The sequence below is a fragment of the Phalacrocorax carbo genome, chromosome 7 (genome assembly GCF_963921805.1).
Source record: "Phalacrocorax carbo chromosome 7, bPhaCar2.1, whole genome shotgun sequence".
Classification (NCBI taxonomy): domain Eukaryota; kingdom Metazoa; phylum Chordata; class Aves; order Suliformes; family Phalacrocoracidae; genus Phalacrocorax; species Phalacrocorax carbo.
The window spans coordinates 12,802,574-12,818,161 of record NC_087519.1 but is presented as its reverse complement, the minus strand read 5'-3'; the positions used below and the strand labels follow the sequence as shown (position 1 = coordinate 12,818,161).

At 38.2% G+C, this 15,588-nt stretch overlaps 1 protein-coding gene and 1 long non-coding RNA gene across 8 annotated transcripts in view; one reads left to right on the top strand and one right to left on the bottom strand.

Moving 5' to 3' along the window:
- Window positions 1-15,588, top strand: part of SLC12A1 (solute carrier family 12 member 1) — a 52,905-nt gene that overhangs the window by 14,323 nt on the left and 22,994 nt on the right. For 5 of the 7 annotated variants that reach the window (XM_064456367.1, XM_064456370.1, XM_064456369.1 and 2 more), the window contains 12 exons: window positions 415-510; window positions 1,147-1,242; window positions 1,920-2,059; window positions 2,515-2,625; window positions 3,569-3,680; window positions 4,175-4,302; window positions 7,246-7,330; window positions 9,067-9,218; window positions 10,830-10,937; window positions 11,753-11,876; window positions 12,812-12,913; window positions 14,770-14,925. In XM_064456367.1, the coding sequence (XP_064312437.1) occupies window positions 415-510; window positions 1,147-1,242; window positions 1,920-2,059; window positions 2,515-2,625; window positions 3,569-3,680; window positions 4,175-4,302; window positions 7,246-7,330; window positions 9,067-9,218; window positions 10,830-10,937; window positions 11,753-11,876; window positions 12,812-12,913; window positions 14,770-14,925 (1,410 nt within the window). The remainder of the gene's footprint in view (window positions 1-414; window positions 511-1,146; window positions 1,243-1,919; window positions 2,060-2,514; window positions 2,626-3,568; window positions 3,681-4,174; window positions 4,303-7,245; window positions 7,331-9,066; window positions 9,219-10,829; window positions 10,938-11,752; window positions 11,877-12,811; window positions 12,914-14,769; window positions 14,926-15,588) is intronic. The other 2 variants (XM_064456373.1, XM_064456372.1) reach the window with 2 other exon arrangements.
- The window catches only part of LOC135314284 (uncharacterized), a 29,674-nt gene continuing 18,319 nt past the window's right edge, over window positions 4,234-15,588 (bottom strand). Inside the window, exon 6 of the long non-coding RNA XR_010373746.1 lies at window positions 4,234-4,339. This is a non-coding gene — a long non-coding RNA (uncharacterized LOC135314284). The remainder of the gene's footprint in view (window positions 4,340-15,588) is intronic.

Genomic DNA, 15,588 nt, shown 5'->3' with positions numbered 1-15,588 from the left:
TTTCTCTGATTCAATATTTAATTAACTGATGAAATACACCAGCATTCTTACAAGAGCTCTGGTTAATGTGTCGATCCCTTTACTTAGCCAGGATTAATGTTAAAGGCAGACATAAGCCATGTCTTGTCCATGCCAAAGGACACTTGTTTGCTCATTTCCTCCAGCCTTTGAAAATCATGACAGCTTCTGGCTAGGGTACTCCTATCAGGAAGAATCACTGCTTGAAGACTGATGGGAATAATTTACTGCTATGACATGGACTCCTTGGAAATATTCTGCAAACTGCAAGTGGTCAACAAACCATCTTTTCAGTTTATTGCTCTGATTCTGGCCTGATAATTCAATTTAAAGAGAGAATGATTCGTTGGAATGATGGAACATGAGTAAAATGTTTTATCTTCTTATTACTGACAGGTCTTGGAGTAATCATAATTCTCCTCGCCACGATGGTAACCTCAATTACTGGGTTGTCAACTTCTGCAATAGCTACTAATGGGTTTGTCCGTGGAGGTAAAAATCTTAGGGTTACTAGTGCTTTCAAGCCCAAAGAGGTCTTTATGTATTATTTTCATATGAGGCAAACCAGAGGGACGATAAACCAAATGGTACATCTAAAGGAACTGGAAGGTAACAATTCTAGCCACCTCTAATCACAATTTATGGCACATTTGAGTTGTCACTTTTAATATATCCCAGATTTCAGTTCAGTCTGTGAAGTACATTTCAGATGTTCCTGCCTAACGCTGAGCAAGGGATGGCTTCTGGCTTTTCATGGAGTACTTGTGTTACCTTTCAGCAGGTCTTTCTTATTCAGAGCATTCCAGGTTGGACATCCTTGGACAAGCTGAGCACAAGGCACCTCTTTTAATCTCTGTCATCACTGCAGATCAGTGGATATCTTCAATTTAATACCTTCTTTATAAAACCCCTTGCATTTCAGCCACTCCTTGGAAGATGAGTAAATAATTGTGCTGGAGAAGTACGTCAGGTATTTTATGAAACAAAGTTTTAGTGCATTTCAGAGCCTTAAAGTTATAACTGGTCTGCTCTAACCTCTGTGGAAAATGGCAAGTTCTTACTACGTCATTTAAGTAGTAAGTATTATCTGAATACACTTGAATATACTTTCTTTTTCGGATCTTTCAGGTCTTGGAATCATAGTTATTGGTCTGAGTGTAGTAGTAACAACATTAACAGGTATCTCCATGTCTGCCATTTGCACTAATGGAGTAGTAAGAGGAGGTAAGTGAATATGATCTTGTGAAAAATATAAAAATCTGCAAATTTGGATTAGGAAAAAAAAAAAGGAATTGAAATAACTGTGTTATAAGCAAAGCAATAATAAATAAATATATTTGGAGTGATCTCTTTCAATGGATCCACAGTAAATTAAAATGTATATAATCTTAATATTTATTGTCAGGAAGTGTTTAAGTGCCAGTGAGATGAGATGAAGTAATTAACTGATGAAGTAATATGCTCCACTTACGGTGATATGCAAAAAAGATTAAAGATTCACTGCATCACTATGCAGGAGCTTTAACAATGCACTACATAATATGATCTTCCATGCTAACACTGGGATAGATCCAAGTAAGTTAGAACCTGTCTGGAAGTGAGGTCCTCTCTGCTCTCTGTTACTATAACACACAACATGAAAAATTATTTGAAGGTCCAGTTCTGCATGCTAATATGCACTAAAAAGATTTCTGCAATAGAAAGGCATACAGAAAAGTCCGAAGGCAGAACCAGTACAAAGCACATTCTTTTTTTATCAGTCTCGTCTATTAATATAGGGTAAATATTGATTATGTTTGTTAGGCTAAAAGCAGAGATTCCTGTGGTATTGTTTACATGGGAAAAATGAGCAAAAACTGAGCATTTAGTTGTGTTGAAATAACAGTCATTTCTGTCTGCAGGTGGAGCATACTATCTTATCTCAAGAAGCCTAGGCCCAGAGTTTGGTGGATCTATAGGACTTATCTTTGCTTTTGCAAATGCAGTGGCAGTTGCTATGTATGTAGTTGGATTTGCCGAAACAGTTGTAGAACTTCTTAAGGTAAATGTAGACGTTTCATGTATATGATTAAATTGTATTGGGTTTTTCTGTTTTGTTTTGTTTTGGGGGGGTTGGTTTTGGTTTGGGTGGTTTTTTGTATAATATATTTATTTAAGTGGTGATACTTTTTAGCTGAGGCTTGAGGGACATCTTTAGCAGGGAAGAAGGTGGTCTGTCTAAACATGCTGTGAAGTGCTTCGCCATTATTTCTACCTTATGAATATATTTCATACATTCTCAAAAAGTATGTCAAAATCAGAAAAGGAACAGACATCTGATTAGACAGCCAAATAACCCCAGCTACAGAGGACCAGCTGGAACATGAAATACAAACACTTGGTCTCACAAACCTCTGAAAGTTTGACAGCTCACTGCTTTCTATTTCACCTTGTGACCTGATCCCACCAGTTGGACAGAGAAAGGCTGGTTCTAATGACATTTCTTACTGCTTTCAGGAGAGTGATACACTGATGGTAGATGAGTCCAATGACATCAGAATAATAGGTACCATAACTGTTGTATGTCTTCTCAGCATCTCTGTTGCTGGCATGGAATGGGAGGCAAAGGTAAACCTTTAAAAGAACATAAAAGCAAGCAGTATATTAGACTACTGTACAGCATTTGTGCATGAGGAATGCTATATAACAAGTGGCATTTTCAAAAGTACCCAGTTTCAGTTTACACTTAATCTTTCTAGAAGCAATAGCAGTTTAATCATTACATCCAAGGAAAGCACAATTACTCCATGTTCTTCCTTGAACATACATTTAAAATGGAAGAGGAGGTTTGTGTTCTGCAGACAGCTTGATTATATCGATTTTTGTAATTCATGTCATCATTTAGAGCCTTGGTTAAGTGCCTCTTTGCCCTTATTTTTGATGCAGCTTGACAGAATAAACAGTAGTAAAAACAATATACGGTTTATCACTGTACACTACTCGGCAGAAGAGCTCTATCTGCTATCCATTCCTCAATGTCTAATGATTTCTGCTATTCCTTCACTTGTAAAAAAAAGTTCAAAATGGAAATTCAAATGGAAATAATTTAGAGAAGGTGGAATACAGGTGTTGAAATCAGGTCCAGAATAGTGCCCTTATTTTTGCATTCTGCTCTGATGGAGACCAGAACTACTTGTAAAAGAGACGAGAAAAACAATTAGATATTGTAACCCTTAAAGTGACAACCCACTGCAACTAAAATTTTATAACATTATAAGAATGTTATATTTGGTATATTTGGTATTAATGCATTAGCTGTTTCGTTTTGCCTTTTCTTGTAAATAAACTAACATAAAATTAAATTATAACTATATATTTCATAACTCCCTTACTAAAAACTATCTGCTGTTATCATTAGCTGATTCAGATATCTTGATTCCTGGTATTTTTGTAAACTACAGAAATTAGTAATCTGTCACAGGAAACACACACAGATAACTTACTACATAGCCATCTCCACAGCCAAGGCAAATTAAAATCATCAGGAAAATATTTTTGTTTCTATTAATAGGCTCAAGTTATTCTTCTAGTTGTTCTCCTTGTTGCCATTGCAAACTTCTTTATTGGGACAGTCATTCCTACCAACAACGAAAAGAAGGCAAGAGGCTTTTTTAATTACCAAGGCAAGTAACCTTGCTATCTATCATAAAATAGTAAGTTTGCAATCTTTTTGGCTTCATACTGACTTAAGGATTCCACTGAAAAAAGTCACAGGATCAGGATCTTCTGCCTGAGTTTAAGTAAAATTGCAAACCAAGGGAATTTATTTCATCTTTAATTTTGAGTCTGTTTCTCTGCTGCTGAAGCTGACAGCACATTTAGCTGCAGCTTGAGTCATTTATGTATCAGCACAGCACAGACAAACTTTTACACAGAGCTAAGTGCAAGTGTTGCAGTGACACTCCTGTCACTTCAATATGGATCTGTAGCTCTGAGATGCAGACAAGCACATCCTACTGGGGACCAGACTAAGGAAATCAAATTCACTTTGCTTACGATATTAGACAGATTCAAACCCAGTCGTCCAGACATGAAAGACTAGCTTATTCACCTCCTTCATTAAGTAACTTTGGAATCAAATCCTGGTGGTATGTTTCATTTTCACCTATGCTTGCAGCATCAATATTTGCAGAAAACTTTGGACCAGATTTCAGAAGTGGAGAAGGATTTTTCTCGGTGTTTGCCATTTTTTTCCCAGCTGCTACTGGCATTCTTGCAGGAGCCAATATCTCAGGAGATCTGAAAGTACGTATTTCATTAACTTCACAATACTAGCTGTAGGCTGAAAAAAGAACAAGAAAACAAATTATGAATCAACACTGTATTCAGTTTTAAATCATGTCTTATTTTGGGAAGGAAAACTCTCACTTTTAAGTACCTGTTTTATTATTTAAAACCATCAGTTCACGTTTTCTCTCATAATGCATTATGGCTATTTACACAAATTACTGCATTCAGATTTGGGTTGCTATATCATTTAAAAGCATGTTTCAATAACCTGTAATAATATGTTATTAATGGTCCATTAGCAGCACATGACATAAGAGAAATTACACGTGTATCTCTTGGCCCTCTTCTTTTGCAAAATCTCCTAAAACATCATCCCAAAGAGCATATCTGTAAAGGTCATGTTTGTACTCACAACAATCAGTGGAGACTGGCTTTTCCTATTCAGGGTCATAGCAAGGGCAGAGCAAACAGAGCATTTAATGAAAGCAAGTATGTCCCAATCCCATGTCACTACTGCTTCTCAAAGGAAAAGCTGCAGGTTTGCAGCTGTGACAAAAGAAAAGAATTTGAAGAGGAAGGGAAAGGGAGTTCAAGGGTGCCCCACTGTCTTGCTGAGGCCATTCTGTCAGGTCCCCACTCTCTTCTTACAATATAGCAGTTGTACAAGATGATAGTTGCAGTATCTAAACATACTGGTAAATTAGAGACAGGAATTTAGTATTAACTTTGAGTGCCCTCTAGTTTTCATGACTTTGCACAGTGTATTTAATGCAGAGAGTGTTTAAAGCTAAACATGAAGATGAAGTAACTGAAAACTCAAAGCATTTGGTAAATATCTTCAGTAAATGTGGAGCAATGCAATACTTTGTAATATTACAAGAAATTCAGAAATACACCAAGGGTATCCATAACTCAAATCTTGCAATCTAATACTAAACAAACAAACAAACAAAATAAAACAAAAACCCACCCCCAAAACTCCCAAAACAATAAAGAAAAAAAGTCACAAAAAAGATGTGGCTCACACCTTGATAACCCCAGCATGTCAAATGAAGTTATTTGGCTTTATCATATAGGCTGTCTTTTACACCTTAAGGATTCGACCAAGGATCTGTTATTTCTGTATCGGCACCATAGTCTGAAGTTCACCAGATCCTACCCACCCTGACAGCCAGTTCTGTTTCCCTTCCTCGCACTGAGTTGCATGCCTCATCTCCTTTGTTTTCAGAGGACTGCTTTACATCCAAGCACAGAGAGAAATACATAGCTACTAGTAGTGTCTATGAGAGTCCATTTTTAATTACAAAAAACCCAAAAATTATTGTACTTCTGTCCACTGAGACTGAATCAGCCTCACACAATCTCCATCTTTTTATTAAACAAAATAATTCTGTTGCTATATATGATGTTCTCTATACATGGCAAGCTCCCAAAGCAGAAGCACTTCTTTCATAAGCTATTTGAAAAAGTCTGAGCAGACCAAGGGAAGCAGTTCTCCTGTTGGCTCTCTGTGGTTGTTTCAGTCTGGCAATAAGTAGATTTCTATAACCAAGTCCTCCAGGCTGCAGATTCCCCACTGAGCATGTTTAGATGCATTAGACAGGTCTAATTAAATTAACCAGCCTCTCCAGAAATCTAAAAGACAAGCTAAGAAGTATTTTACAAGTCTAAAATTGACCAATCAAACTTTCTTTAGAATTTGTTGCAAAAACATACGTACATGCTTCTGCAACCGCTACACACTCAAGTAGCGGCCTAGCCCAAAGCCTACTTACAGAAACAGCTAGTCTTCCTAGTGACTTCAGTAGGTTTTGGAGCAGGCCCTAAAGTGCTAACATCATATTAAATATGTGCTTAATTACTGATAAAATTTAAAAGTTGTAAAGCTGTAAGAAGCTATAATCCTAAGGTTGCAGCATGGGACTTCACAAAAACAGTGACCTAAGACAGGCACATCAGATCTGTATAAACTGAAGTTACCATGATCTGATGGCAAAAGGTCTTATGCAGCTGAAGTGACTTTGCAATTATTTTTCAGCTCAATAAAACCTTACCTCATTTAAAAATTATATTAACACAGTTAAGTAATTAATCTGTATTTCACATGATACTCCAGATTTGCATTTTGTTTTTCTTCCCCATGGAACAAGCATAGTTGTGAAAGTACACAAATCTGTGGCTTAAAATGTACTCCATGCATCTTTGACTTAAAAAAACCTCAGTAAACCAACTTAAGAAGGCAATTCATAAAGTGTGCTTCCTAGCACAAACAAATACATGCTAAATCATAAGATTAGCTAGTATTAAAATCCCCTTTAAAATTACAATGTGCAATGCAGATCTTTGGACTCTTACTTAGAGTTGCATGATCGAAGCCAATATTGTTGTGAGCCAGTCTGTAAGCATTATAACCCCGCCTTTTAAATTAGCTAAATTAAAAGTCAAAACAGTGAAAAGAAGTAGCTTGCTGTCAATGTCAAGACACAACTAACAATTACTAGTTGCTAATCACAAAAGTACTGTACTCTGTACAGGGTGACTATCTGCATCTATCTTACCAATTAACCAAAAATGGTCCAGTCTTGTCATCTGCAGGAGTTTGATGGTTAGTTCAGTAACTGTTAACCCATTATATTGTCAAACATTAAAATAAAGCCCATTGCAACGTAAAGAGAGTTTGGGGCTCCCAGAAATGCAGAGCTCAGGACTCTCCTGCTGCCTTAAACATGACTCTGCTCCTGCAGAATATCCGTCACTATGTCCAGGATAGGAGCACTGCACCACAGGACTGCTTCGCTATCTACATGCTGAGACAGGAAATGTTGGTGCAGGTCTAAGTGATAAAAATCTAACCTCTGAAGGTATCTTCATCTCACAACGTGGCAGAACTCCCTTGCATGCAATCAGAGTACAGCACACAAACTCACAGTATATTTTCTGTCACTGCTTTGTTTTAAGGATCCACAAGGTGCAATACCCAAAGGAACAATGCTGGCCATTCTGATTACAACAGTTGCTTACATTGGCGTTGCAGTATGTGTAGGTAAGTACAGAACCTCTGCTTCATATCTTAATTTATTCAGTTAAAAAGTGTGAAAGCCTGGTATGCAAATGAATTAACCTCACTGCTTTTTCATCCTGTGGATTTATTACGTAGAGAGATGGTTGTTTTGATTTTACTGTATGTAAAAACAGTGGGGGGAAAAAGCAGCAATCAGCAGATTATGACTCCCTATCCTCCAGAATAGAGACAAAATGAATGTTCCTATTCGGCAGCTGGATTTTTAAAATTTGTATGGTTACTTTTCCATTTGATTCAGTGACAAAGACCACTAGCATATAGTATCCATGAGCATGGTAAAGATTAAAGGAACCTCTGATCAATCTGCTGATCTTCTGTTCCTCATTCACATTGAAATTTCACATGGCTTCTACTTGTTCTCACTAGTCTTACTGAGCACTCATGAGTAACAGGGTAACACAGACATTTTGTGTGTTATATGTCAAAGACAGAAATCAATTCCCTGTCTTAAAGAAGATGCACTAGGTGACTAGGTGCTCTACAATATTGAAATGTGAGATAATAAAATGGACACAAGAGTAAAAGGGAGACCTCTACTGAAGACATGGACTGTGTTGGAGAAATATGAATTAAGTTCTTATCACAAGGGTACAATAAATGTCTGTTCAAGAAAAAGATTTTTCTTTTTCTATTTTAATAGTACTGTAAGAAAGAGTGTTGCAAATGACACTCTTCCTTATAAGAAAATACTACAATACTGCATGAAAGCCCTGCGGGGTTCTCCCTTTTCTGGGAGATGACTCTCAAGTTTTCTTGACTTCTGTGGTCCTTGTACTTTAAGCAAAAGACAGAATATGTGAGTCAAGCTGCAGCTCAGGTTATTACATTATTTGGATCTAAATTTCCCCTGCAATTAAAGTTAAAATAGTAATTCTACACTTTCTATTATAAATCGGTATTAACGCATTGTTCTGTTCTCACAAGCAATAGCTGTATTTCAAATTCAGAGCTATCTACTTTTCAGTGCAATGCTCTTTTTGTTCTTTATGTTTGTGTATTGGCTACTTTGGGACTCATAATAACAATGTTTTTGACATATTTGAAGAGACCATATAAACTTATATTTTGGCCACTACAGATGTTGAGATCAGCACTCTAAAGTTAATTCCGTACGCTTCTTCCAATTTCTGGTGGCAGATGAAAAAAGAGTGAATAATTATTAATAAAACCAGAAAGGATATAGGTAATTTCTCCTGTTTAAAGTCTTTCTCACCATATTGGTATCAGTAGGGCTATGACAATTTGAACAACTGAGGCTCTGGGTCTCTGAAGCAATTGTGTGTCCTTGTTAAACAACACCACCCAAGTATGCCTAGACCTAAGACCCTCACTGACCTGTTTCCTTTGAATACTGGCACTTGTAAAAGTGGTCACAGGAAGACAATATACTTCTGAGTTAGTTAATTTAAATTTATTGTTGAACTCTGTCTGGTTCTCTACTCTCAAAAATAAGCTAGTCCTCTCTAGTCAACTGACTGATTATTTTAAAAGTAACAGAATATTTGCTTACAGACAACATGAGAAAACAAGCCAAAATACAGAGAAGTAATCTCTGCCCAACATGAAACATTGCTATTTGGGATGAGGCTAAGGCAACAGTTGTACAAAATGTGTGCAGACTAAGAGTCAAAGTGTGGCAAAAACATTCTTCCAATGTCACAAGGAAGGTAAATAATAATAAATCATTGTTTCCACAGCCTCCTGTGTTGTACGAGATGCTACTGGGAACATCAATGATACAGTTGTACCTGGAATGAACTGCAATGGATCATCTGCCTGCAGCCTAGGCTATGATTTTTCCAGATGTGCAAATCAGCCATGTGATTATGGGCTGATGAATAATTTTCAGGTTTTAATGAGATAATACATATAATCATAAGCAATACATAATTACAAATATGCAAAACCATTATTTGCTGACAACTAACTGCAACAGGACATCCACTTTTATCTAAAAAAGTCAAAAACTATAGGCATAACCAAAGGGATTCCACATTACCTTCATGCTGCCCAACACTAGCCTTCCCAGCACTCTGGTAAGGACTTTACCTCCTCTTTTGACACGTACCATGCAGCAGTATATGCTGTAACATCTTTAAACTTAAAATCTAGACTTAAGAGAGTCCTCAGGAACTCCTGTCAGGTGAGCAATTCATCTCACTGCTCTTTATGCATGGATGTGATTCTACCTCAGGGGTGCTGTGGTCACTGTTAAAGGTTTGTGCCACAGTACAAAAAACAGAGTTCTGACTTCTTTAAAAAAGTATCCAAAAATAGTTGAGTGAAAAATCATGTGAGAAGTAATGGGGTCTTTCTCCTAGGCAAGAGAGAGACTGTCTGCCATTTTTATTCTTCAAAATAAAGCTTAGGCAAAGCATCAAAGTAAAGCAGTTCTGCTGCAGCCTGACAACCACAGCTTCCAGATGTCTGTTCAGCCCCTGTGCTTCACGGCCCGCAAGAGGAGCTCACCACCCACCTGCACTTGCTTTTCAACAAGCCATTTGTAGCTTTTAAAGTCACTTGCTTTTTTCCCAGCTGGCTTTGCTAAATGACAGGGCTAGGTAACCACCATAAAAGGGATATGCTATTCCTTTCACAGACTACTTTTCCTTCCTTTCTTGATCATTTGCCATCCCCACTCCCACCTCAGTTCAGCTGCCCAGACCCAGGGCAACCCTTAAAATCAGTGACCTCCCTAGAGCCATAAACAAAGTTTCACTTCTTGCATTTATCTTTGCCAGACTTCAGTCAGAAAAAGAATGTCTTCATCTGACAAATCTCCAGGATTAACTGGTTGCTTTCCTGGAGTACTTCCTACACACTGTAAAGCATCTGGCAATAACATCTGTCCACTTCATCTTTTAGCTTCCTTGCCTGGTGCTTCTCAACAACCTTTCCACTTCAGTGGTTGCAAAGGCCAATGCAGCCCTTCTGGGAGGACTGAGGGATGCCTGACGGTAACTGTTATTACTGCTTGCAGCACTGCTGTTATGCCAGCACAATCAGGCATTTTCTCTTTTATAGCCATATTAAATAATTAAGGAAAAAAAACCCCAAACTGAACCAAAGACAGTGCCTCCAACCGCATTTTGTACTTTGGTGCTTTTTCCTGCTGTTCTCATTTTCCCTCTTTGCTACAAGTTGGCTATGTACCCATCAAGTAGAGGCTATTACTTATAGCAACCACTTGGTAAAGGAGGTGAAAAGGTCTCCTGGAGTACTTGTCTGCCTCAGCAGACAGCTGCATACTTGTATAAAAGTTTGGCTATGCCTCCATTGCTTTTTACTAAAACAGGAAAAATAGTATTTCCCTACTTCACAGTTGGCTTGTAGTATATTGAATTTAGGACCATGAAAAGCAGAGACATGTAGAAACAGAGTACTTAAATGGGTCTGTGATCAAAAAGTGTATCCAAATGCAAGCCTCACTATTCTTTTTTCCTTCTTTTTTTCCCCGAAGGTGATGAGCATGGTGTCTGGCTTTGGTCCTCTCATCACAGCTGGCATCTTTTCTGCTACTCTGTCATCAGCTCTGGCATCTCTTGTCAGTGCACCCAAAGTTTTCCAGGTAAAATTAAACCACCCATTTCCTTTTACTCTATTTTACTTCAAAGACATACGATTCAGTAGAACTCTGTGTCCCAAATATGAGATATATATATATATTTAAACAACACTGACACATGTGGAGGGAAGAGGCAGGGAAAACAGCATTTAGAATGTTTTTCAACAGAAATAGTCAGGTCTTATCACCCTCATACAGGGGTGAGCATTTACGATCATAATGTTCCTTTGGTCAGAGCTCAGCTTTGCTGCAGGAGCAGGGGATACACGTGTGCTTGTTATAGATAGATTCAAGGCTACTTTCAGGACCACTTTATCTCCTTACAGAAAGCCAGCCAGTGAGCACAGGAGTGCCAGGAATATACACATATACATGGCCTTCAGGGCCGTAAGATTAAGGTGCTGGCAGGTGTGCTCAAACAGGCTGTCCAGAAGCTGTCTGGGCAGCACCAATGTGGACAGAATGGGAATAGAGGGCATGGAACAGAAAGATAACCTGTACAACTTAAACCAAGCCACTGATTTGTGCTTCAGCTTCCTCCAATTGGGACGCTATTTATCTATCCAGTTAATCTTTTTTTAAAGCCCTGAATAAGTATTAAATGCCTGTGATTCTGTTTTACCACTGTATAACAATGTAGTAGGATATTGGCTTATCACCTTATTTGAATTTTTTATTTGCCATAGGAGTAGATTTACTTGAAGCACTAAGATTTAATTTTTGTTTAGCAAAAGCCTAGCAAGCTGTCACTCAGACAGCAATACTTCTGATGTAAGAAAGCACTGCTTAACAGAATTAAGTTCTGATTTGTCTGCCAGGCTCTTTGCAAGGACAACATCTACAAAGGGCTCCACTTCTTCGCCAAAGGATATGGAAAAAACAACGAGCCCATCAGGGGATACGTTCTCACTTTCATCATTGCTATGGCTTTCATTTTGATTGGTTTGTATATTATTACACAAGTGCTATAATCTCATGTTTTGAAATTGTATAAACTGATATTTTAATACAATGATTAGCTACAGTTAGAAAAATTTCCAGTCAGGTAAGCTCTGACATAAGCCCAAGCACACTCAAAGCCCTGGTAGCAATTCCATTATTCTTAAAGAAGGGAAAAAGAAACCAACAGGGACTCTAGTAACATCTCAGTGCCACCATAGCCTCATTTTCAAAGCTGAAGAGTAGGTACAATTCCTGTTCACTCTGCTAGAAGAGGGCAGTGCTTAGAACTATATAAAATAATGCAAGATCACCAACTTTGAAAAAGGTTTTCCAGTTTATATTGCACATAGCTCTGATGTAATTCTGAGATAATTAGGAAGCCTACTCTGTCAAGCCTTCCTCACAGCCAGCTCTGAAGCAAATCCCAGTTTGCAAGCACTGGTGGTAACAAAATCCCAGCTACCATGTTTAGGTGTGCAGGGATTTTAAAATTTGAATTTCAAATCTTGGAAAAACTAACTGTGTGACACTAAGTAAATGGGAAGTTTAGCAGAGAGAATTCAGATTGCTATTTAAAAAGCAAAACAATAAGTTTTAACAATAAGTCTTTTGTGAAACACATCTGTCCTTTCGATTATGTATTTAACATTCCCAAATTTATACCAGATTGACATCATTAAGAGCCAGTCTGTAGAATCAGAGTAACCTTGCATAGCACATAATATTATTAAAATCAGCAGTAGCAGACACTACTTAATACAAATGAAGGTATATCAAGGGGGCCTTAAATCAGTACCACAGGAAAATACCCAAACTCTCCCTGGATGACAAATTCAGACAGTGTCCAGATTTAACGCATTGTCAGGAAAAAGCTATCCAATAACGTAGGAAATTAGTGCCAGTGTCATATCTCTGTGTGTGTGTGTGTCTTGCAGCTGAACTGAATACCATTGCTCCCATCATCTCAAATTTCTTCCTGGCTTCATATGCTTTGATTAATTTCTCCTGCTTTCATGCCTCGTACGCAAAATCTCCAGGTGAGTCTGCATTTGCCAGTGATTTAAATGTGGGCTTCATAGCCTCATCTCTACGTTTTTGACTGTATGTCAGAGAAAGCTGCAGTACCTGTAAAATATCTAAGTTATGTGATCTGAGGTTTTACTGCTCTCATTGAATATGATGACATTTTATTTATCTCCAGAAAGATAAAAATAATGGCTCTAGTCTTTACATTCTCTATGGTTGTACAGGATGAAAAAGACTGGTAGATCCCACTGGAACAGAAAAGCTCCTCCTCAGGGTGTTTGTTTCCCCCCTCGCTATCACACCACATGGGTGGATAAAAACCTATGCCAACTCTAGCCACATAAAGTAAGCAAGGTATAGCAGGGAGCCATTGTGCCCTTCTCCTCCAAATCTCCAGTGGAATTTACAGGAAAGTTCATACGAACAGTACTTGCACTAGTAGCAATACAGCCTGGAAGGGAACATGTAGAAGAACAAGTCCACTGAACAGCATCAGCACAGCTCTGCAGCGACTAGTAGAACTGTAGTGTGAAGCATGATGATGGCCTGTTCAAGGGTAACTTGAGAGCCCCGTCTACATCTGTACAGCAAAGGAACATGCTGGTTTTCACGCTTGTGCATTGCTGCAGCAGAATAATTCTCATCATCTTCATGAATGAAGGGGTGATACCTTAAGGACTAAAGTCAATCAGCTGAGCAACACTGTTTTTGGCACACAGGAAAGACAATTTCGTGCCACTGTGAATCAATTATTCAATTCAATGAGCGAGGAATAAATTTTTGATTTCCAGTGTGAAGAAACTGCAGTAGTGACATAAATGCCTACATCAACTTTGTTCCTATAGATCTGTATGGTGCCATTTGTTCAGAGGGCAGAAAAGATGAGTACTGCTAATTACCTGCACAGCTGAACAAACGCAGATCTGCTCTATACAGCCTTGGAGCTGAGTAAAAATTACCTCTATAGACTTCATGTGTGTGCATCTGTCTCTACTCTGCCACTACTTAACATTTCAGACAAAACTGCAGCCATTTTTCTTTTCTCATTTCCTCCAGTTAATTTCTGCCAATTCACAGTGATAGATTATAATAATTGCAAGGCTGCAGGACAGCAAATTTCTTCACAGCAGGACCTTTCCATTCCCTCATTACAAAGATGATCCAAGATAGGGTTGCTCAGCCTCTTGTATCTTCCGTGTATTTTCCCCTCTCCAAAGAGAGTCCGCTCTGTAGAACAGGTGGCAGAGACCTGCAAACCATGGATGCTCACTGCTTTCCTCATAATTTAAATTACTAGCAGGGGGTGGATTCAGTACTGCAGCTGAAAAGCAGCAGTATCTTTTTAAAGTCAGTTACAAATTATTTTATTTTTCTGCAGTGAGGCCAGGCAATTTCGAAGTTTAAGACAGGTGCACTTACAATATTAGGATGAACTCTCCTCTCAGCAAGTATTTAGCTCCCATTAATAAGTTCCGTGTATATGTATCAAAAGGACACAGTAGCCAATTACCTGGAGTTACAGGAAAATCTATTTTCAGTTCTGAACCATTGAGCTTTAATTTGGCAAAAATACATATAAACAGAATGGCTACTCAAAGCCAGGCTGGACAAAGCAGTAGAAAAGGGTTTGTAATAAAAGGCTTGTAAACCCAGAGTTATACACATATACGCATAGGAATCTACATCAGCCAACACCTGAAACTATTTGTTGATACTCATGATGCCTGAGAATTTGCACATTTCTCTCCACCCTTTCTGACAGAGCCTGAAACAAATTGCAGATGAGTTTGTATGTGCAAAATCAGTGGATCACCATTTGATCAATACATTTTATGCTGTTCCAATTTCCTCAATTCTCTTTAAACAGGCTGGAGACCTGCATTCAGATATTATAACATGTGGGTGTCACTTTTTGGAGCCCTGTTGTGCTGTGCTGTCATGTTTGTCATCAACTGGTGGGCAGCTCTCATCACTTATGCCATTGAGCTCTTTCTATATATTTATGTAACATATAAAAAACCAGGTAAGGCCACAAAACAATATTATTTTGTGTATATGTTATGCAGCCAGACTGGATTTTACAGGAGTTAATTCTGCTTACAGAATTAGACATTACTTTTTCTCCGATACCTTTCTTTAAAGGGAAGTCTGGAGCATCCCATTAAATCCTGCTTTATATAATATAGATTAAGATGATAGTCTGGTGAATTTTTGCCTGTTTAACAAACACTTCAAGTATGGTTCAGGGCTTTGTGTAAACATTGCAGCACACCAGTCTATTCCCACCATGCTACTACATTTGGGCTTTCGTGAGTATCACTCATCATTTTTTTCCATCCTTACACAAAAAACCTTACCTGAATTTTGCTGTGCTCTTACCTGACTCATCTAGGGTTGCTGCTCAAAATGTAAACCTGCTGCCCATTACGGAACAAAAATGCAAGCTGAATTACTCATGAACTGATCATCCTCCAGCACCTCCCTACAATTCCTCAGTAAATCAAGAAAGATAGGCACACCTTACTGCTGGAAAAAACTGCTTAGTAGCTCAGCAAATCACAGGAGCTGTCCTCAGAAATCCATGTGCTAATACAATACAGCACCAGTACGAGAATGCACAGTCTGGTTATTCATAGCCAGGACAAAACTAACCCAGGTCAAGATCTCATTGCTAACCATCTGAATT